Source organism: Lissotriton helveticus, chromosome 5_1 (assembly GCF_964261635.1).
Source record: "Lissotriton helveticus chromosome 5_1, aLisHel1.1, whole genome shotgun sequence".
Lineage (NCBI taxonomy): Eukaryota > Metazoa > Chordata > Amphibia > Caudata > Salamandridae > Lissotriton > Lissotriton helveticus.
In genome coordinates this window covers 350,190,185-350,214,839 of record NC_136065.1, presented here as the reverse complement: position 1 = coordinate 350,214,839, position 24,655 = coordinate 350,190,185, and the positions used below count along the sequence as shown (strand labels likewise).

At 47.4% G+C, this 24,655-nt stretch overlaps 1 protein-coding gene across 2 annotated transcripts in view; it reads left to right on the top strand.

Annotated features, from left to right (window-relative positions):
• PANK4 (pantothenate kinase 4 (inactive)) overlaps positions 1–24,655 on the top strand; it is a 483,727-nt gene that overhangs the window by 445,999 nt on the left and 13,073 nt on the right. For both annotated transcript variants that reach the window (XM_078642473.1, XM_078642474.1), the window contains exon 18: positions 18,485–18,553. In XM_078642473.1, the coding sequence (XP_078498599.1) occupies positions 18,485–18,553 (69 nt within the window). The remainder of the gene's footprint in view (positions 1–18,484; positions 18,554–24,655) is intronic.

Below are 24,655 nucleotides of genomic sequence, written 5' to 3'. Positions count from 1 at the left end.
CGCTTCCTGTGGGTGAGGTAACTCTTGAACGCCTGTGCTGCTGTAGAGTTTTACACCTCTAGTGTCTAAGTCTAAAGTTTTGTCCTTCTAGTCCAGTCGGAAGACTCTTAAAACTGTAACTCAATAACTTTGACGCACCATTGACTTTGCATTGGTGCATGCCTGTGCTTTCTGCACTGCACCCGAATCCCGCGGGCTACTCCCGTCCTAACTGCTGTTAGTCCAGTGTAGTCCAAGCGATTCACAAGGCCCTAGGCCTTACCCCTGATCGATTAGTGATTGTTATACCACTTTTTAGGTTTCGCCTATTACCATTCGCTTGCGAATGGAATAGGCGAAAATTCAAGGGCTTGATCCGACTAGTGAAACCACTGCAGTTTCACTGGCGTTTCTTCACAGTGCATGTGAGGTCACGTGAACACAAAAGCGGGTCACGTGACCACACAAGCACGAGCATCTCTCTAATCCGCCTGACCCCACCAGGCTCTCCCGCCCCCATCCGGCTTCCCTCGCATCTGCCTGCCACACTTCTCCCCTCGCACGCATTCCCGCAGCCAGTTCTCCTCCCCTTATGGCCGCAGGCCCCGTGACTCCCTGACTCGCATCTCCCAGCAGGCAGCCCACCCCCCTCCCACTCCATATGGCCAACCCACCCCCTCACTCTCCAGCCCCTGCCTTCTCTGATGATGAACTTTTGGTTTAGGCGTGCTGTCGTAGTTTGTCGTCTCTCGTCCTTCTATGTCTCCCGTCCCCCTTCTCTACCTATTTCTTCTCTCACCTTCATTTCTCTCATTCTCCATACCTTTCTCCTCCTCAACCCCATTCCCTCTCTCTGTTTTATTCATTCTCCCTCTCTTACACGCACACACGCGTGCAGAAGCCTTACTCCGTTTTATTTTACACTTAATCTGTCGAGTAATAATCCAGTTCGCTTAAATCCCGGTTTCTCACGCCACAGCGAGAAAAGGCGCAGTTTGAGTCTGTTACTGCTCAGGGCGTTTCGTTCAGCATGGCCACGGGATGCCCTTTCGAGTCCGTGCGCAGCAATAGTCTGTTTTACAGATTCATTGCTGAGCACTGAACCCCCTGACCCCCTGCTGTGAAAGACCCTACAGCTGATGCGAGTTATTATCGCTTCTGTGCCAAAGTCGCTGTGCACGCGTGTGAATAAACACACAAGCCAGCCGATATCCTTCGCACCAGCCAAGGAGTACTTCGAATGGCAACGGGAGCTTTGTGACAGACAGGAAGGAACTGTTCCCACCGTCTGTTTTTCAGCTTTATCTCCCAAATTATTCACCCCTATCATCCCTATTAAGGACTCGGCGGGGATTGCAGAGAGATGTAAACCTTCCACTTTCTGACTTCAAGCGTCCCTTGTAGCTTGTACCATATCTTGCCACCACTAGAATCGTGCAACGGAAGTAGGGTGCATTCTGTTATTCACGAGCATGCAGGCTAGTCGTAGCTGAGCAGCACCTAACGGGGTTCTTCAACTGAAGGTGGGGGTCTGAGAGGCAATGAGATGCAAGCAGGGCAAATGTGTGTTTTATGAGTGTTGTCACGAGATACGGTTCACAATAGACTGGTGGCGTTTTTTTCGTTTTTTTGCATTCTTAGATATCGCGAACTCGACCCGAAGGTATTGATTGGAGCATTTACATGAGCACCAGTACATTTCACAAGAACGCATTCCTTTTTTTTTAGAGGCATGGGAGTTCAATTGATTTGCCCAGAATCACAGGTTTGTTAGGCCGAAACTCGAACCCCGGTCCCCACTTCCAAAGTCGGCAGCTCTGTTCCTTACTCCACAACAGATTGTTGTAAATCTTTATTTAGATACTCCGGAGTGCACTGTCGAAGCTCCAAGAACGATCCTGAGACTCATCTCCACTGCAGCGGGAACAGGGAGGCATAAACACGGCACAACACGCACTTATTTTGCATCTGCAGGTTTTCAGAGAAAGCCCTCCTTGAAATGAAGGCCGCTGCCTACCCTCTCTGCCCCATCCTCTCTCAGCCCCCATCCTCTCTCAGCCCCCTCCTTCTTGAACCCTCCCCCACCGGTTCCCAGGAGACAGCTGAGTTATTTACACTCGCCCACTAATCCCAGCTCTCTCTGGAGGCCCCTGATGCCTTGCAGACCCGGCCTGACGACTGACACAGTTGCAGAGTCCTTTCCCTATCTGCTAATATCGAATTTCACCCAGTTAAAGTGATCTGGAAAGAATGTGACTTCCACGGCTGTAAATCATCAGCAGAACGAAGCAGCACAACCTCTGAGGCGGCACTAAGGAGCAAGGCGGAGATACCCACCATGGTCTTGGACTGCCGGCCACCTCCCCCCTTGAACACCGACTGAATTACCCAATTCAACCAGTCAACACATGGGGGTCTTTGGAAGTCAAGGGGGGGTACGGGGCCCCCCCCCTGGCCGTATTTATTAAAATATAAAAACAAATCAAAATTTTAATCAAATAAATATTTCTGATAATTATTAAAATGCACACTTTTCAGAATATTAGATTGACATCCGTTTCGACATGGTATGATGGGCTAACCTTAACAAATAGCTAATACAGCGTGTCTCCTAACGTAATCTAATCATCCTGAAAATTAAACTGCATTCTAATATTTTTAATACTTTTCATAATTTTAATAAAGTCCTACGGCAAGGTCGCCAACCGGTGTCAGATCCTTTTACAGCTCAGCTGCGCTCTCACGTTGAAGATGCGCATGCGCAACCCAGGGCACGTTTCACCCACGTGCGCTCCCCGAACTCCATTTAACCATAACAGGAGGGCCCAGACACTCGCGCACCTTAGTGACGTCATAGTGTTGTGAGGGGTGGCTACCAGCCTGAGGAAAGCGTAGACTCCCTCCCCCGCACCCTTTAAATTAATGGAGATCATCTCCTGCCCCTGAAGTTCTGAGAGAGACCAAATGGCCCCTCCCGCGGGCGGCCCCTTTCGTGAATGGGTCCGCCCCCCCCCGTAAGGACCTTAAAATGCTGCTCACCGATTAATGACCTTACCGCCAGACACACATAATAAATACGACATTGCTATTCTAAAAGGAAAAAAGGCCTAAGGAAAAATTGTTAACACACAGCAAAGCACAAACATCTACATATATAGTTACTCCTGTAAGCGGGGAAAAAGGGCCTAAGGAAAGAATTAGTTAAATATCACGGCACTGCACCCAACGTTTAAATTCTGTTCATCCTTCCAGTAGACAGGAAATTCAAGGCCTACTGGATCAAGCCCCCCCTTACATCTATGTTCCGGCATATTGACAAACCTGATACTCACCATTTGCCAAGCCCTAATGTCTGCTAATAAGGGATGGAGGGGCGAGGAGCGAGCCTGGGAGCGCGGGCACAAAGAGGCCGCTTCCCGCGCTCCCCAGGCCTTTAACCCTTTCGCCGCCGCGACCCCGCCCCCTCGCCCCGGAAGCACACCAGTACTTCCGGGGCGAGGGGGCGGGGCAAGCGGCCCCGAAAGGGACGGGGTGTGGGAGGGACCGGGCCCCGCCATGCTTGCGTGGGGGCCTATTGGCCCCCCCTTGTATTTCTGTCAGCCAACCGCTTCAAAACACCCAAAAAACAATTAAAGCATTTCATGGCTATTTATGAATTTCTGTCTGCTGCACTTACGATATTTACTCTTCGGATCAGCAAAATGAATAGCTATGTAGGTTGTCATGGAAAGTAGCTCGAAACACATTTATTCAATTCCCACTTTATTAGGCAGCTTATTTTTATTTTTTTGGTCTTTATTGAACAGTCTTGAAATTATTAATTTTACTGGTATATTAAGTTAAATATTTTAAACAACTATTATTATAATCAGGAAATCCATCATTTTAGTCTATGCATGCATATGTACCAGCAAACCCATAAAGAAAAGTAAGGCGTAAAGGGATTCATAGAGTATACAGTGACATCTTCTAGTATAGTTGAAAGCAAAAAATTGGAAAGTAAATACATGCGAATTCGAGAAAAAGTAAATTGTCTCAACATATGAACGCCTCGTCATTTTATATGCAAGTCCTTTTCCCTTCGTTATGGTTTGCAAAGTTAAACAATTCCTAGCTCAACTTGTTCGCTATTGCGAGTCTCTTCAATGTTAGGTAAAAGGGTTCCTGAAAACGGGACTTGATGGTTCTGTTTCGTCAAGCCTCCGAAAAAAAGAGAATTCACGCGCCTCTTACAGAGATTGCCCACTAGAGGGAACTAAACTTCCAGCAGAAAACCGGACTTGTCTCATTGTCAGCATCTTGCATACCTTAAAATCGCATGCTTTGTTTGTGTGTTCATAGAGCCCACGGCCTCGCATTAAATAACCTCACTGAGAAACAAGCACTGGCGTTGCCAATAGGTTTCGCATTTGGAAAGTTGGAGCTATTGGTTTTTGTAAATGACATTTTATATTTATATATCGATATAGGCATTATCAATAACAATATATAAATATAAAATGTCATTTACAAAACCAATAGCTCCAACTTTCCAAATGCGAAACCTATTGGCAACGCCAGTGCTTGTTTGATATATGGTTTGAGTGGCCACCGGCCTCATCCATAATTGTGCAACTTGTGTATGTTTAACTGTGCTTTTATTTAAACGCACACAAGGCCCTCTACAACCTAGGACCCGAATGCCTCAACTCGCGACTATCCTTCTACAAACACACCCGTCAACTAAGATCGGCCAATCAAGCCCTCGCCACAGTCCCGCGCATCCGAAAACCTACCATGGGTGGCAGATCCTTCTCCTTCCTAGCTGCCAAGACCTGGAACTCACTCCCCTCTCACCTCCGCCTTACTCAAAACCACTTCTCCTTCAGAAAAGAACTTAAAACCTGGCTATTCGACAAATAATGAACCCCCTCCCCAAGCGCCTTGAGACCCTCTGGGTGAGTAGTGCGCTTTATAAATGCTAGAACTTGAACTTGAACTATTGCTCATAAAGAGTAGTGGGGATTATTCTAAGAATAAATATATATATTTTGATAATATATAACTTGTGTGGTGTCCTTTCATTTGATATTACAGGATTGCATATGGTAAAACAGCTGGCTTCACATGTCCTCTTGAGTTAAGCCTTTAAGGCTGCTTAGTCCATGCTACCCCTAGGATAGCTTGTCAATAAGGTTGACTTACAACCACCACCATAAGGGATTGTTTGGACTGATACAAGGTGCCCCCAGAACTGTGGACATCATATACCAGGCCAACTTCTCACATGACCCTTTCAAAGTGCAGCACACCTCCTCAGAAGCGAGAGGAGAGCCCATTTAAACACATTGGAGTTCTGCAGGGTTCCTGTACCTTTTACAGTGCATCACCATTGTAACTGTACAGATTTTCTGTTCCTCACCACAGCTGTTGCACCTTGAGTGGTACTGTCCACACTGCTCACGTCAAACTTATACTCAAGTAGCAGTGACTGCTAAAGCCATTATTGAGACATACTGCACTTAAATGTGAAGACGCTGAGAACTTTTCAAATGCCACTTCTGCAGAACATAAAACTACCATACCAGTAAACCTATAATAGCCCTTCTCAGGAGTACTTGTGCTGGTCCGTTAAACGTGTAGCACTATTTTTGAGACAGATCGGCGAGTCAATAAAAGTCAAGCAACCCACATAATTCCACTCAAACCACATACATCCACCCCATAAAGGAAGGGTAAAAACGTTGCCATTTACAATGCCAATAGCTCTAACTCAAAAAAATGCAAGACCTACTGCATTTCTAAAGCTTGTTTAAAATGTAATGCTTTGTTTGCCATCCTTAACCGCATGCGTGCGGCATGATTCCCCCCTGTACGCTGGATTTTGCGAAAGCGCACTTTGCATGACGAGCTGGGCTCGTCATGAGCGTGCCAGGAGGCTACCTCATGACGAGCCCAGCTCGTCATGAGCGTCGAAGGGGTTAAAGAATGTTTGATGAAAGTTGCACAGTAACCGCAGTAGGGGGAGCTGCCGCATTATAATACGTTTTTTTCCTTTGGCTTCCATTTGTGAGACAAGAGTTTATTTATGTGTATTTACATATATAAAATGTTGCTTTCAGCGAAAAAAACAAGTTAAAGTTATGTTCTAGTTAAGTGAATGGTGGTGACATTAGTGTTTTGAACACAAAAAAACACAAATTTACCATTTATAGTAAGCAGGGCTAACTATAACTTGTGCCCCCACCATGCACTGCTTATGACCTCACATATTACATCACTCATGACCCGTTTCATTAGCTCATTTATGACATCACTGATGACATTTCAACATTTTAACCCCTTGGGTGCTCATGACGAGCTCAGCTCGTCATGAGCTACGGCGCTCCGGTGCTCATGACGAGCTGAGCTCGTCATGACCGCGCCCGTCCCATGGAACGCTCGCACGCTGGGCTGATTCCCCTGCTGTGCTGAACGTTCCATGGGAACAGGTGTGACCATGACGAGCTCAGCTCGTCATGAGCACCCGGAGCGCCGGAGCTCATGACGAGCTGTCCTCGTCATGAGCACTGGGGAGCTGTACGCGCGCCCCTAGCACAGCGGGGGAATGTGCCCCGCAGCCAAGGGGTTAAACAAAAACATATCTTTTTGTTCGAGGCATGTGGGCTGCTAAATTCATATCTATTGCATAGATCGCCGCCTAGTGTTGGGTCCGGATGATTGCACATTGTTGTCCTGGAAGAGCCTTCGAAGTATCACGAGATAGGTGGCTCCTCCCCTGGACTACAGTGCGCATGGGCATCGACTCCATCCCCAGATTGTTTTTTTCCGCCATTGGGTTCGGATGTGATTTCGACGTCTCCTGTTCGGAATCGATAAAACAACTTCTTTAAGGCCAAAAGGCCTTCCTTACTTCGTCGGTATTGTTCACGTTCGGTCTCGTGTGTACTCCAACTCTTCGAGTCGGATATCTGGGGAGTCGGGTGACTCTTCGGTCATCGAGGCCCTATCAACGCAGCAAGACCCCGACGATACTACGATGGAACGGAGTCCGTTCAAGTTCTGCCCCGTGTGCGGTTCGAAGTACCCACACATCGACGTGCATCCTGTATGCAACAAGTGCCTGTCGCCGGACCACAACGAGGCCAACTGTATGGCCTGTTCGAAGTTCAGATCAAAGAAGACGCTCAAGCTTCGGCGCGTGGCGCGCCTCGAGGCCCAGCGACCGGCTCCGGCACCTGTCGACATCTTCGACGACCCCGAAGCAGAAGAGCAAGTGCTTCACCTGCAGATATCACCTACATCGGCGGAGGTCGAGGCCCAGGACCTAGACGAAAACGTCAAGGAGGTAGGGGACGTCGAGGAAGCTTATGGGGCCATGGAAGATAGCTCGGAGGAAGAGCTATGCCCCACAAGTTCAATTACTCAGGCGCAGGTCACGGGATCGCCACACGGCCTTACCCACGACCCTGCAACTCAATCCTCGGCCCCGCCTTCTGGCCCGGCTACGGACACACCAACGGAGCCTCCATTACACAAATCTAAACCGAAACTAAAAACATCGGAATCGAAAACAACAAAAATGGCCGACACGCCATCGAAACCGAAGACGTCTGCTACGCCATAGACGCCGTCGTCTTCGGAGGCCTCGAAGCCGAAAAAGGCTGTCGAACAGGCTAAGGTGCCCAAAGAGGTCAAGGAGCCCAGCTCGAAGAAGGTCGTCGAGCAGGTGTCGAGCAAGGTGGTCGAGTCGAAGTCGATGAAGACCTACCGCGCCATCGGGCAAACACCCAGTCGAGGCGAAGTCCGCGAAGGGCACCGAGCCGAAGTCTGGAGCCCCGAAGCTGAAAGAAAGAGCTGCCGATCCGAAGCCAGCGGCGTCAACGCCTAAACCCGGGGCAGGGGAACGGAGTGCAGTGGTCGAGGGTGCGTCTGCGCCTCCGGCGACTAAAGACAAATCTTCGATGCTCGGATCTTCCCCTGGAGGAGGACCGAAGTCTTCGGTCGGATCGACGAAACCATCCGCTTCTTTCACGAAGCAGGTCTCGGACTCCCTCAAGCGGATACGGGAAAAAGGGTTGGCGTCGGAGCCTCAAACGCACTCGGTTCCACAGTCGATAGCACCACCGAAGAAGACTTCGATGCCGATACTCTATACTTTACCGCCAAAGGTGGCGCCGAAGGCCTTTGCACCTCGATCGGTGCCAAAGGACTCAGGAGAGTTGGGGCAAACGCAGCTGAGTGGACGTTTCGGTCGACAACCTTCATTAGAAGAACAGTCGGAACAGTATATCGACGCCGACACGGGAAAATTAACGCTCTACAAGCGGAAAATTACATCCCAGCCTTTGGAGTCATTTGTGATACCTCTGAAGAAGAAGAGGCCAGCACCAGACGTTCCATTGCTCGTTGAGACAATTCCTCCACGACCTAGGAGGAGTCCAACACCTTCACCCACTGGCTCAGATGGAGATGGGGGTGAACAGGATGAGGAGTATAACTTTCCTGATAACACTGACCCTGATGAGCAACAGGACTCATCGGTAGACTCTGGTGATCAAGGGGAACAACAAGTGGTACATGACCCACAGGTTTATGGTGTGAAGACTTCTCCAACTGAAGACTCAGCGGCATTTAATGCCTTGATTGAAAGGGCGGCTGCAAACCATAAGGTGGAAATGCATGCCGACCCTGTGGAAGTTGACTTTTTATTTGACACATTCTCTGCAGCAGAAAAAACAGTGAAAACACTTCCAATGCTTAAGGGTGTTCTCAAACATGCCACAGACATTTTTAAGGAGCCCACGAGAGCAAGGGTGGTAAACCCGAGAATAGAAAAGAAATACAGACCGGCACCTGGGGACCCGGCTTATATACGGGGCCAGTTGCCTCTGGACTCTTTGGTGGTCTCCAATGCCCGCAAAAGGGCGAATTCACAGACAACGGGTGAAGCTCCTCCCCCGGACAAAGAGTCAAAAGTGCTGGAGGCATCGGGGAAAAGGGTGGCAGCACAGGCAGCCAACATCTGGCGCATATCTAACACACAAGCCCTGCTGGCCAGATATGATAGGGTGCACTATGACACCCTAGAGCAGCTGCTACAACACCTTCCAGACGAGTTTAAAGAAGGGGCTGAGATGCTGATACAGGAGGGCAAGCTCATTTCCAACGCTGCAATTAAATGTGCGCTTGATGTTGCAGATACAGCAGCAAGAGCGATAAACACTAGTGTGATGTTGAGGCGTCAAGCATGGCTCCGCATCTCGGGGTTCAAGCCAGAGATACAGACGACTATCCTCAACCGGCCCGTTAATCCAGACAGACTGTTTGGCCCGGAGGTTGACACCACTCTAGAGAAGATCAAAAAAGATACTGAAACAGCTAAATCCATGGGTGCACTTCAGTCTCAGCAATTCAGGGGGTGCACTTTTCGTCGCTCAAGTACACGAGGTGTTAACAGAGGACACTTGGCACATCAGACGCAATTCAATAGAGGTGGCGCACAGTCCTCGTACCCCAAACAGGGTAGAGGAGGTTACAGAGGAAACAGCGCCAAGGGCAGAGGCAACAACAGTTCCCGTTCCTCTGCGGCCAACAAACAGTGACTCTCTGTCACTGCCCCCCGACCATCCAACACCTGTCGGGGGGAGACTCCAGCAGTTCCTGCCAGTCTGGACAACCATCACCACAGACAGGTGGGTAAGGAAACTTATCCAGTTCGGCTATTGTTTGGAGTTAACGTCCACTCCACCCAACATACCCCCAAGACAACGTCCTATGTCAGCAGAGCACTTGCACTTATTGCAGCAAGAGGTTCTTGTGATGCTGCAAAAAGGCGCAATAGAGCTCGTGCCGGTGGAGGAAGAAGGCACAGGGGTTTATTCCCTGTACTTCTTAATCCCGAAAAAGGACGGCTCACTCAGACCCATTCTGGACCTGCGCCCCCTCAACCTTTACATCCTCTTAGAACACTTTCATATGTTAACACTACAGCAGGTTCTTCCATTGTTAAACCAGGGAGACTTCCTCGCAACCTTGGACCTCAAGGATGCCTATTTTCACATACCACTCCACCCGTCCCACAGAAGGTACCTCAGGTTCACCATACAGAACAGGCATTACCAGTTCAAGGTCCTGCCCTTCGGAGTGACCACTGCCCCCAGAGTGTTCACAAAGTGTCTGGCGACCGTGGCGGCGCACCTCAGGAGACAAAACATACATGTCTATCCTTACCTAGACGACTGGCTCGTTCAAGCAAAGTCTGAACAGCAGTGCGCCGCCGACATGTCCCACACCATTCACCTCCTTCACAGTCTGGGGTTTTCGCTAAACTATCCAAAGTCGCACCTTCAGCCAGCCCATGTGCGGCAGTATCTGGGCGCGACAATAAATACTCTGACTGCTACAGCTCAGCCGAACCCGGTGAGGATCGACAGCATCCAGTCGTTCATCCAAAGGTTCAGACCACAACACTCACTCCCAGCGAGAGTGTTCATGCAGTTGATAGGCATGATGGCCTCCTGCATCTTCATAGTCCCGCACGCACGGTTGCATATGCGTCCGCTCCAAGAATGCTTGGCGCATCAGTGGACACAGGCTCGAGGACAATTAAAAGACCCAGTGTTGGTGACGGGTCGGGCATACAACTCTCTGCATTGGTGGACTCCACACAACCTTTGCAAGGGCCGACCGTTCCAGGAGCCTGTGCAACAGATCATCATGACAACGGACGCTTCTCTCCAGGGATGGGGAGCTCATGTGCTACACTACACGGTGCAGGGACTATGGACGACAGAGCAAAAGAAGATGCATATCAACTATCTAGAGTTGATGGCAATCTTCATGGCGCTCAAGTCCTTCAAGGTACATCTGTGCAACAAAGTCGTGTTGATCCGGACGGACAACATGACAGCCATGTACTACATCCAGAAGCAGGGGGGTACGCACTCTCCACAGCTGTCTCATCTGGCTCAGAGCATGTGGAAGTGGGCCATTCAGAGGAACATCTTCCTCATGGCGGAACACCTCCCGGGCAAGGACAATCAGATGGCGGATCTGCTCAGCAGGTACAGCCATCAAATGCACGAGTGGGAGATACATCCATCAGTACTCCGCCCGTACTTCCAGCAGTGGGGTCATCCAGAGATAGACCTGTTTGCCACAAGGGAAAACGCAAAATGCCAAAGCTTTGCCGCCAGGTTCCCTCACCCACAATCGCAGGGCAATGCGATATGGATGAACTGGTCAGGCAGATTTGCGTACGCTTTTCCCCCAGCACCTCTCATACCGCTGGTGGCAAGAAAGCTAAAGCAACACTCGATGATGCTCATCCTGGTTGCTCCAACGTGGGCACGCCAACCATGGTACACCACGTTTCTAGAACTCTCTGTGGTACCGCATCAAAGGCTGCATCTCACACCCAGGCTCTTGACGCAGAACCATGGCGACATTCAGCATCCAGATCCGCAACAGCTCAATCTGGCGATCTGGCTCCTGAGGTCTTAGAGTTTGGCTACCTTAACCTGCCTCCAGAATGAATGGACATCATCAGGGAGGCAAGGAAGCCCACTACCAGAGCTTGCTATGCTGCGAAATGGAAGCGGTTTGTCATTTATTGTACAAACCATAACATAAACCCGCTAGATGCATCCATTCCTAACATCATCTGCTATTTGTTACATCTTTACAAATGCAATCTAGCGTACGCTTCCATTCGGATACACTTATCCGCCATAGCGGCTTATCGCCAAAACAGGCAGCATCTCTCTGTTTTCAGGGTGCCTGCCATTAAAGCCTTCCTGGAGGGACTGAAACGAGTCATTCCTCCTAGAACCCCACCAGCTCCTGTGTGGAACCTCAATGTGGTCCTCACTAGACTGATGGGCCCACCTTTTGAGCCTCTACATCCATGTGAGATTCAGTTCTTAACATGGAAAGTGGCTTTTCTCATTGCTATTACATCTCTCAGACGTGTTAGTGAGCTACAGGCGCTCACAATACAAGAGCCATTTATACAAATTCATTCAAACAGGGTAGTGCTCCGCACTAACCCCAAGTTCCTTCCCAAGGTGGTGTCACACTTTCATGTCAATCAAACAATTGAACTGCCCGCATTCTTTCCAAACCCAGAAACAGTAGCAGAAAGAATGCTCCATACACTGGACGCCAAAAGGGCGTTAATGTACTATATTGACAGAACACAACCTTTTAGAAAAACACAGCAACTTTTTGTTGCCTTCTCAGCTCAGCACAAGGGCAACCCAATTTCCAAAGCAGGAATAGCAAGGTGGATCGTTAAATGTATTCAGATCTGCTATCAGAAAGCTAAACGCACTTTAACGATCCCCCCCAGGGCACACTCCACACGCAAGTTGGGAGCCTCCATGGCTTTCCTGGGGAACATTCCTTTGGAAGACATTTGTAGAGCAGCCACGTGGTCTACACCACACACGTTTACCAAACATTACTGTGTAGATGTGCATTCCAAGCAGCAGGCAGCTGTAGGACAGGCTGTTCTCAAAACCCTTTTTCAGACTTCTGCAGCTGGCACGGGCGGCCGCCGTTAATGGAGGGACTGCTATGTATTCTATGCAATAGATATGAATTTAGCAGCCCACATGCCTCGAACTGAATATGCTACTTACCAGTATGCATCTGTTCTTGGCATGTAGGGCTGCTAACATTCATATCGCCCACCCTCCTCCCCGGTGCCCGTAGCGGCTGCAGATAATTTCTTGCATTCAATCATTAGCATGGACATCATTTACACTATTTCCCTCCATCTCTGACACAATGGCTAAAAACAATCTGGGGATGGAGTCGATGCCCATGCGCACTGTAGTCCAGGGGAGGAGCCACCTATCTCGTGATACTTCGAAGACTCTTCCAGGACAACAATGTGCAATCATCCGGATCCCAACACTAGGCGGCGATCTATGCAATAGATATGAATGTTAGCAGCCCTACATGCCAAGAACAGATGCATACTGGTAAGTAGCATATTCAATCACAAGTATCTGTTTCCTTAAACTATGCTTTTTTCAGTGGAATACTACTTTTTTAAAATTCAAAGTAAAATTTCATAGCCATGTGTAATGCCAACTCTCCGCTGTTCAAGGCCTTTGTCCAGCCCCATCTGCAAACCCCCTACAGTTTGCTATACGCAGTAAGGCATTGGCCAGAGGGCAGGGGATTGGCTGCAGGTCTTCACCTTCCACCAGGGCCTGTATCCAAACCCCCAGAAGGCTGCCAAACCCACGCTCCACTCAGCCTTTGGTGTGCACGGCATAGGGTTGGCCTTTGGGCCCCAAGGACCCCTCCCCGAGGCCAAAATATATATATATTGAGGGGAGCGGGCATGCAGCCCCAAGCCTAAATGGACTCCAAGTACACCATCCTCCGGGGCCAAATGCAATTAAACAGGGGTGGGCCTGGCAGTCCCGCTCCCCGTGCCCTCTTGGGCTGAGGGGACCCCATCCTCCAGGGCCAAATTCTAAGGGGAGGTTGCAGCCAACATCCCTGAGCTCTAATAGGCCCCAGTGGCCCCATCACCTGCGGCCAAATACAATAAAAAAAGGAGAGTGGGACACATTGCCCCATCTCCAATCCCTAATAGGCCCCGTGGACACCTTCCCCCAGGGCCCAATATGATAAAAAAAAGGGTAGAGGCATGCATCACCCGAGCATTATTAGACCCAGAGGACCCCATCCCCATGGGCTGTGCATTTTTATACAAATGGGAGGATAGCTTGCGTCCTCCTTCCCCCATCCTTTTATGATCCCAGGGACCCCTTTGCCCCGGGCCTCATTTATTAATAGGTGCGTGTCCCAGTGCCCACCCAGGGCACCCCTCCCTTCCCCCCCCCCCCCAAACGCCACATTGGGGCTACGCGGAGAGCCTCGGGCCCCCAGGGCTCCAGCCTACTTCCTGCATTGTGCTGGAGCCAACGTTGCTCCCTCATGGAGGCAGCAGCTATTTATGCTGCTCCCTCCAGGCGATAGGAATACGGGTTCTGTTACCCCGCTCCCATGTGGAGGCATAAAAATAGAGCACAAGTCTGCTCCCATATGGCCGGAGCAGACTTAAAGCTCCCCCGGTTGGGATCAGACTTAAAGCTCTCCCCCGGCTAGGAGCAGACTTAAAGCTCCCATCCCCCCCCCCCCCCGACTGGGAGCAGATTTAGTGTTTGCCCCAGTTTGGTGGGAGATCTCAAAATTCTCCCCCCAGACTGGAGCAAACACGTTTCCCTTACCGTGGTATTGCGGGCAAGGAAACTACGATCTCCTTGGGGTGGTATCCCCTGGGACACAGTAGGTGAGCCAGTCCCAGCGGTTGGGTCCCCAAGGCCATTAAAGGCTCGAGGGGAGGGGAGGTATGCATTTCCCTTCCCTGATAATTTAAGATACAGTCCTGGGGAATGGGGTCCCCAGGGCCTTTTTAAGGCTATGGGGAGCTATGCCAGCTCTTTCACTTTGTTTTTACATATCGGCCCGGGAGATGGGATTTCTAGGGTATACGTAGGCAAGGGAGGTGGTAGAACCCTCCCCTGCCTTTTAAAAATAATGATAATAATTTGCCCCTGGCATCTACTACGGCCAGTCTGGTCTGTCGGGATGGGCATTTTGCCTGTCCGGTCCTCCAGGATTTCCTGGTTTGATCTAGTGCACAGAATAACAAGTTGCTTACCTTTTGTAGCACTTTTTCTGGTAGACTAACTGCAGATTCCTCACAGACCCTCCCATCCACCCCTGTACCCTGGTATCATTAAATCGTGGCTCCACATTTTTGCAGTCTAAATAGTCACAAAAGAACCAGATATTGGCGCTCATGGGTGGTGCATATATCGCAGCATGCAGGTCACTTCTGGCTTGGTTGTAGCCCTGCTGATCGGCCCCACCTACTGGTGTTTAGAGGTACTGCTCAAGATTTTTCGGATCCAGCCTGACTCTTGGGGAATACTCTAAACTGAGGATTTACATAGCCTCTACCTGAAAAAGCATTACAGAAGTAACTTCTTATTGTTCCTTGTATGGCAAGGTTTTGTGCTGGGCAGGGTTAGGGGTTATCTTTCGGCCTTCTTACATTTGCCTGATCACCCCTCATTGTTTAAGTCACCGGATGTGCCTACAACATGTTTTCCCCTTCTCCCTTAGTAATGCCACAATGGAAACTTAATATGGTCCTTACTTTTCTGATGTACACGCCTTTCCAGCTGCTTCACAGTTTTCCTTTATGGCTCCTTACTATTAAGACCGCGTTCCTTTTAACTCTCACATTGGCACGATTTGTGAATGAGCTTCAGGCTGTTTGTGTCAATCGTCCACTGTTCACTACCAGACAAACTGGTTCTGCGGACTGTGACATTCCTTCCGCCTAAAGGTGTAATGCCATTCCACGTTGTAAAATCATTACCCTGATGGCGTTCTGTGCTCTGCCTCACATCTCTAAGGAGGAGGAGAAACTTCATTGCTTGGACCTCAGGAACGTTCTGAGCTTTTAGATAGATCGTACAAAGGCCACCGGGTGGATGATCAATTGTTTGTGGGGTTCTCGAGCGAAAAAAGGCAAGGTAGAAATCTGTGGCTGGATCGTGCCGTGCATTGAGATTTGCTATGCATTGGCCAAAAAGCAGCCTCCAGAAAGGCTGTGCGCACATCCTACCAGGGCCAAAGCTGCTTTCACTTTGTTAGCATGTGAAGTCCCTGTCCTGGACATTTGCCAGGCGGCTACTTGGTCATCTGCCTTAAATTTTCAAAGCACTTTTGTCTGGATAGTCTGGTTTACCGAGAGGGTCAGTTGGCACACTCTGTCCTGCAGGACTTGAGGGTTTGAGTCCATTTGCAGACCCACCTCGGAATTGGTATTGCTTTGGTATCTATTCAAAAGGTGAAGAATCTCTGGCTAGAGGTCTCTATCAGAAGAACAAGTTACTTACCTTCGGTTTCTCACTGTCCCTTCCATCATCCCCGGCGTCCCCAACCTTTCCATTCTGTGATTGTACTCTACCCATTAATGTGATCCCAAGTCTAAGAATCTGTACACTGTCTACTAATTTTCTTTTGGGGCTCAGCGTCCGGGGGTGCGGACAGTCTCAAAAGCTCCTGGTGTCCTCGCGAGGGAGCGGTGCCTATTTAAGACTCTGCACGTGATTTCCGGTGTTGAGCGGCGTCAGTGCGGAGTCTACTCAACAACACCTTTCGCTTGCTGAAAAGCTTCTAGATAAAGTCTGATGCCTGAGAAATATTCCAAAGGTGAGCAATCTGCAGCCAGATAATCTCTACCAGAAAGAGCATTACCAAAGGTAAGTAACTTTTTTGTTTCAAACTATAATTTGTGACCCCATCATGCGCTGCTTTTATCTTCATTATCTTACCTTGAGCACCGCTGTACACATTAGTATTTTGAACAATATTTTTCTTTAAATCTAATGAGTTGTCATCAGTGAGGTCATGTTACATGTCATAAGAGATGTAATATGTGAGGTCATAAGCAGTGCCTAATGGGTGTAAAAGGTGTAGTTAATTGACTAAGTTATAACTGGTGTATTTCCTTTTTTTTTTCAACATTGCTTCTGTTGTCAGTTCAGCACTTAAATATAGCGTCACTTTGTTCTTTGTCTTTTATTCCCAGTGAATTTAAGTCCTATTATAAATTGACCCAGTGCCCAACACCCACTGTGCAAGGCCATAGGTTGTGCGCAGCGGTGTTCACCACAGGGTCTTGCCTCATGGCAAGTCTTGGTCACAACCCCTTGCTTTGGCCGTGCACAGTATGAATCAACCTCTTTGAAGACATCTAACCAACAATGCACACCGCGTGTAGCAAGGATTACCCCCAGGGCTGGGCCTCACAAGCAGGCCCTCACCTGACCCTTTTTGGGCGGTCAACCCCCGCTGTCCACAAACTCTGGCTCCCCAAATTTTTATTATTTTAAAAATAGGGAGTTGTGGTAAGGTGAATAAACTGAATTGGAAAGTGGGGGTGCTTATGCTAACATCTCTCTCTCTATTTTTAGCCTCTTAAAAAGTTATGCATCAAGCTACTAAAAACCCCTACTTTTCCTCACAATTTTAACCTGCATTATCATCTTAGTGCTCATTTTCTTCAGATTTCTCCTCTGAAAAGGCTTTTAAATTGAGCAACTACTATCCCAACAAAATGACTTTCAGGACTGCCTCACTGGGCTGGTCGCGGGCTCTCCGCATGAACGAGCTCGGTGGAGTCTTGGATGTGCGTGTGCTCTGCTGGCGCAGGTTGTGGCTGGGCTGCTGCTGCCTGAGTGGTGAGCCTTGAGTGGTGTTCTCGTCGGGCTCTGTCCTTGCTACGGAGTGTCTATGTTGTTGGTTTTATCTGCAAGTTCACATGGCATGGACTTGGCCCGAAGGCATCAGAGGGCTGTACAGAAGTAGCAGGATCACAAGTGTGCAGCGAGTTGCGGTTAGCAGCAATTCAACACAGCTGACGAGGTTTCAGATTGTTAGGTGTGACATGTTCTAATTTCGGTGATGGGGCCGTTCCAGCCACTATGGGGGACATTTCACCATTGCAGCATGACCACACAGGATTCGTTGGCAGTCCATATTATACAGCAAAGTACTCTTTCTCATAAGCGAATTTGCAGCGGCTTAACACACGGATTGCCGTTCATTCCTCGCTCGCTCCCTCCCTCCACCTGTTGCGCCCCTCTTTTCTTTATTGTATGCCGGTTCTGGTCATACACACACGCTTTACTGGTTTCAAGCCGCTACCAAAACTGTACATTAATGTAAATAGCACACCTCCCATTTGCAATGCAATAGGTCTCGCATTTGCGAGAGTTTAAGCTATTGGCATTGTAAATGACAATGGCTTTTATTTTTGTTTTAAAAAACCAACATGTAAATATAAGGCATTGCCATTTACAATGCCAATAGCTCAAACTCTCACAACAGCGAGACCTATTGCATTGGAAATGCTTGTCATAGCTTCCGCTTGACAAATAAGTGTTAAACTTTCCATAATGGAGCAAAAGAAGATTAAGGGGTTTCTTTGGAACGTTTGGTGCAGATATGTGGAATGACATCAAAGTTATTAAGAAAACAAAAAATGCCTTTCCTTTGGAAAAACCAAAATATGGCTGCGTTGTCATTTTTGCTGCCAGAGTAAAATAAATAAATGTTGATTTTGATTGAATTCAATATATTAGTAGACTGTAACTTTGCCTATTGTAAGGTCTGTGGTCTAGTTGTTTTGAGGTAAAATAATTACGGATACCTAAACCTTGGTATCTTAAAGCATCTTTCATAGACTAGTGTTGCCAGCAATTGTGATTATAATACTTTTGCCATTCTGATTCGCTTCATCCACTGTTTTACACCCAATAAGCACTTATGATTAATCTCTTAAACTAGTTGGACAAAATAAATCGGTAAGTAAGATGAAACTTGAAGTTATACACCTGTTTTATCCAGTTCAACGTTCGTAGGGGTAGGTGTATCTGGATTAAGCTGTTTGAGAGAGAATTAAATATATTTGCCTCTTTTGCAGGTCTGCATTGAAGGAGGAGAGACTAATCTTAGTCCAAACTGGCTCCAGTTCACCCTGTTTAGATCTAAGGTAAGCCCATATATTATACTTGTAATATTATGTAGTGTGTGAACTACAATGTAAAAGAATATTCCGTGTATATAGAAATTGCATAGGTGATAACTCTGTGGCCTGGGCAAAATTTATATTACATCTATGTGGTTTGCGTGCATTGCAAAAATTACGCCACATCACTTAATTGCACACTGTTCATGGCATGAGCTCTTGAAAATGACATGATACCGCCAGAAATCAAGCAGCTGTTGCTCGAACCAGTTGCACTTTTCTGCACTTTTCTTTTTGCAGCAAAATCCGTCACCTTATAAAACATTGATGAAACAGCGCATTTTACTCTAAAATCTAGTGCTAAATTATGGATTCGCGTTTCAGGTAATGAAGCGTAATTTTTCTCAATTTTACGTAGTTACTTGAAAGTAGATTACACAAATTTCACAGACCCCTAGTTTTTATTTTCCATATTCCAGAGGTTCTAGTGACATCTTAACTAGAAGCCAAAGGCCAAGGATTGTGTAAATGTCACCAGAACCGAGAGGTGGCGATAACCGAGAGGTGGCGATGGGAATAAGGTACACAGTACCTGTTATCTATTTTTTTTACACTACATGTTTATTGTGGTGCAGTTAGCAAAAAAAGCCGGGGTGTCGCCCCACTGCTCTCAGAGCAGTGAAAAAAATTAAAATAATATGATAATAATTTACCATTTTATTTTTCATAGCTAGGGGACTGGGTTAGGATGGGGCGAGGCTGGTGTCATGGGGAGGAAGAGTGTTTTTTGCACAATAAGTGTGTTGAGCCAGCTAGACAGTCATGCGCACTTAGCATGCTCTCCACCGTGCTGTAATACCCAGCCTGGGTAGAGAATATGCACTGGCTCCCAGTCTCCATCTGAGTGCCAAACCACGGCGCTCAGAGCAATCACTACGCTTCATTTCAGAGTTGTGATTGGCTTAGGGCAGCCTGTGTGCTTCCTGATTCAGAAACTTGTGAGGAAGAGAAGCAACGACTGAGAAGAGGCAGTGAATAGGTAAGTGTATTTTTTATGTTGTTTTTTTCTCAAACATCCCCCACCCCCTGCCCCCCACCACTGACAAAATGTGTGTTTTTTCCAAACAGGGAAATGTTTTGGAAATATTAGGAGAAACACTGGGCTCTACTGTTAGATTGTAGTAAAAAGTATTGGCTCTGGCAAAATTAAAATGATGGCAGCATATTTTTTGTAATTTGGCGTTTTGTATCTTGAAATTACTTAAATTATGCAATTACACAGGCCACGCAATTACATCGCTGTTTATGGTAAAAATACATTGTGGTAGTATGGGAGTAATGTAAATATTTAGAGGGCTAAAATATAGCTCTAATGGCAGCTTTTCCTTTTGGATTATTGCTTCTAATTTCTTGTAATTTGTCCCTCGTAAAAAGCTGAAAATCATGTATTAAGGAGTTCAGAAGATGGGACTGCAGTAAAAACATGTTTATATTTATTAAAAACACAATGTGTAGTGGTTGCAGATTTTTTAATCTGCAGCTGTAAGGTACTGCTGATAATGAGCCCTGACATATTAAAATGCACGGACTGTTCAATTTTCATGAGGAGAAGGATTGGTTTTCCGAGTAATGTAGAACTGTCATCTAAATGCACGGTGCATAAGTCAATTACTTGAAGGGGGTGGAGCTCGGAGTGGGACAGGCCTCCAATTGGATGACTTTATATTTTAAAGAATCTGGAGTGGAGCGATCAAAATAAATGAGACCTCTGACCTCAAACTCCCCGAGCCTGACCAGGAATGCTAATTACAGCTCTCCCTCTTCTCTACCGAGGGCTGTAGAGGTTATTTCGTTCCCCAGGCCTGCATAAGAGCTGGGATGGATAGAAAGTCTGTATTCTCCCTCCTTGGCAAAGTCTGTGGATCTGTGCACCAAGCTCTCCTCCCCCATTAACTTTCCTAGTGGTGATGGAGATTTGAGGTGGAAGTACAACCGTCCCTTCTCGGCTTACCAAAGGGAGAGAGGAAAAATCCCCCTGCATTGTTCAAGCGCACTGTACAATAAACCCCCTGACCTGCTCGGAAAAATGACTGATGTCCATGTGGAGCTGGAGCCCATAGTAGCGTATTTAGGATAGGTTACAAATATCCCAACGTATGTATGTAAATATACCGCACTGGTTCTACTCCTGGTGAAATGGCGAGTAGCTGGAGAGAGTCCCCCATCCCCCATCCCCCCTCCCTCCCCCCTCCCCCCCTCGCCTTTCCAAAAGATGCTGGTGGTGGAATGGCCCCTTCCCCACTCACTGTATGGTGAAGGATTTACAAAGAATCCCCCCACTTTCCTTTGCCCAAAGTTGGGGTGGGGGGTAATAACAACCACACGTAAGGAAGAAAATGGCCCCTTCGCATTTCCTTGCCTAAGGTCAAGGAATATGGTTAAAAAAGAATTGGTGAGCTGGCGCCCGCTCTTATGCCATGTTCCTAATTGAGACACCTGCCTTGCTCAAGTGCAGCGGGACCATAAACCCAATCCTTCTTGCCTTGACCAAAGTGAGGCAGGGAAATGGCCTCTCTCCCACTCACCAAAGGGTGAAGACAGGGTTTGCAGAGAACACTACTCAATGTGCCAAAGGCAGAGGGGTGGCTTAGCAGCAACTGCCCCTTCCCCGTGCCCATGGGCGAGATGGTGTATAAACCTCTTGACTTGGTCAAAGGGCAAGGAAGGGTTTACAGGGAATCCACACCCCCTTGCCAAAAGGGGAGGGAAATACCTCTTTGGCACCACTCGCCATTCTAGAGCGTTTTAGAATTAAACCCCTTGCCGTGCAAAAAGTTGAAGGAATGACCGCCTTCCTCTCTGGGAGGTAACAAAGTCTGTCTTGTCCTTGCACAAGCAAGTTGGGTGAAGGACGTGTCATACCCCTGCGCCTAGGAAAAGAAGGCATAACGTTGCTTTTTGGTAAGGAAGGCAAAAAGGGTGCAAATACCCCTATGCTGGGGCCAGGTGGGTGGTAGGCACAAAATACACCCCCAACATCGAGTAAGTTAGAGGGCATCCAAAGCCAACCGCCCCCTCACCCTTAACAGTGTGGAACAAGGGCTTAAATACCCCTACCGTTGGGCAAGGCTGGCGGCAGAGTCTTTCACACACCCTTGGATAAGATGGGAATGCGAACAAATATCCACATACCCCACCCTTGAGAAAAGTGAACAGACTAAACAGTATGTTGTGTTTAAGCAAACTCATGGGATCAAAAATACATCCAGTCCCTTGGATATGTTTGAAGGAAAGGACAGGGCAGTTGCAGGTCTCCATGGGAGGCGGAAACGGGTGTCATTTGCTATACCAGTTGCAATTTCACCAGTTTAAAAACTAAAACAAAAATTCATTCAAAATCAAAATTTAGGAAGAAGTGAAGGTTGGCGTGGCATCTGTAATGGCTACAGTCCAAAGCCTCACCAGGCATAAATCCAGACGTTCAGGTCCTGCAGTGGTTGCCCAAGAGTGCTCTGTGGTTCGTAGTGTTTAACGGGTTAGTATTCTGATCCGCAGTGCATAGCCAAGGGTGCTTCCTGTGCCTACACCGCTGATGGACTAATAAACCCATGATTCAGGGGCAGGTGACAATTCGCCTCAGCATTTGTTCTGGATCTGACCATCCAGGGTCCTGAACCTCCTCACGTCTCGGCTTTACTATCTAGTTTAAAACGTATTTTGAGGTACAGTTGTTATTAGAGATGAGACTCTCTAAGGAGTACAAACCTATAAGCTGCCAGAGAGCCTGACAGCAATTGTTTGGAGAATTCCGACAGTGCCACCCTGTTGATGGACCTGCTGCCTCTGTGGCCACTTCATAAAGCCCTACGAATGGGAATTCGTATTCCTTGACCAAGCTGCACACTCAACACTTGCCTTTAGCCAAATGACATTGAATCCCTTTTGTTTCCAGCTGTATTCTCCCATCATTCTTACAAACTATTCTTTTAATTTGTCGGTCTATTCCTTTGCATCATTCGTGCTCAAGATGAATCATTTGTTTAAATAAAATCCTTATTACAAGAGCAGAGTAGATTTTTTTACGATGTTCCCGTTCGCTGAGGAGGCTGCTTTTGGCAGGAAGCCCCAGATGCATGTTGAGCCATGAAAAAGGGTTCTGCAAATGACGAAGGCGACAAAGTCTGTTGTGTAATAGCCTCGTAGAACCTCAGTTTCTTGATGCCAGCCAGGAGCCCACATGGCACCTGCATGGCGACGAGTGGGCAGGATATGTGCGCCTTGGCAGCGCGTCCCATAATGCAACAGGGCCCAACATGCTCGGTTCCCCACTGCAGTGACAGCTGGTGCGAAATAAACAAGTGCACAGGACCCAGCTGTAACTGCAGTTAATAATTTCGACGGCGAATGATTTATTTTTCTCGCCCAACCTTTTCCACAGATAAATTCAGAATGAACTTTATGCGATATTGAACCCAAAATCAGACATGCACACTAAACAGTTGCAAGGTAACACAAAGGTGAGGCTTTGCTATCTTTATTCGCGCACCTCTCTTTCCAAAGGGCCGTGGTGACGCGTGATATCCTCCTCACGTCCGATTCTGAGCGCATGCGCGCATAGGGCTCAAGATACAGTTTTGAGGTGGTATTATTTTAATTCCTGTTCCTGCAGGTTCGGAGAAAGATGGTTTGTTCGGCTGTATGAAAGTATTTCTCATTCCTAATGGCAGTATTTAAGTAAAAAATAATAATTATATATATATATATATATCACACAAACTTCTCTTCCTTTTATGAGCAGAACAAAGGACACAGCGGGGCTCATTCGGTCGTTTATTTGAAAGGTGAACAGCATGACCGGTTTCGGCTACAAGCCTTTTTCAAATACCTCAGTTCAAAGCCGTTTTGCCTGATAGGTGTCCTTAATAGGCTCCTCCTTGCCCAATAGCGAAGGGCTCACCTACAACACATTAGTCTACAAACTATATATATATATCTTTAAAACCTGGGTTCTTATTTTATGTAGCAAATGATTTCTTTATAGCTGGCAATGCACGTTGCTCCAACACGGTATTCTTAGCCTCAAAGACCCTTTTCAGTTTGGGCGACCACAGTAGGAGTGCTCCTCTGTAACACATCCCTCTGCTTTCTTCATATTAGTAGGGCAGTAAATGTGGTTACACGCTTGAGAGTTCATTATCTTGAGAATGTATGTGCCTGACCTTAGGCAGCAACAAAAGAGCATTGATGTGGGCTGGCAGTAAACAGTTGATGGAGGAACCAGTAGGTCCAAATCTTTTTCTGTACTAAAATATTTCAGCCTGGGAAAATAACTTATGTCCCAGTGGATGTTCTTTAAACAGCAAAAGGTTTGAATACGTCCCAGACAAATACTTAACTGCTTTTTCTAGCAAAGAAAACATTGTTCCCGTTCCAAAACTTGCATCCAAAACCATAGGCACTAGATTCGTTCTTAGGCTCTAATCTTGTGGTGGGCCTTCAAAACCTCACTGTTACGTGCAATTACAGTGGTATCCTTTTAATGCAAGTCAAAGGGCGAATATTTCTGCGACATTTAAAATGCACAAAGCCACATGCTTCTAAATTGAATTGGCATTTGAATTTGATGCATAGTTAACTATAGTCTCTGTTACACATTGGGTCTCAAGTTGGCAGAAGTATGCACCCTGTCTGAGTAGGACCACAGTTCTAGTCAGGGTAAGTCAGAAACACCATAATTAACCTGTGCTCGCTCTCTGGTACCTTGGCACAGAGCAGTAAGCATAGCTTAAGAGGCAATGTATAAAGTATTTGTGCAACATTTCAAATAGTAACACAGTGAAAACACCCCATAAAGACTCTATGCCATGTTAGAAAAATAGATTATGATTTTATAAATAAAGACCAAAACCACAAAAATTCAATAAGTAGAAGTCGAGATATGAATTTTTAAAGATTAAATGCAAAAATAGTGCTCGGTCAATTGGTCGTATTGGACCAGGTCAAAGTCAAGAGTACAGGCTACTTGTGATAGAACGCAGGCCAGTTGCAGGACCCACGCAGGGCCCACTGAGCAAAAGCACCTTAATCCTTGTTGCAGCCCAAGATTCTTTGATGATCCCCATGCAG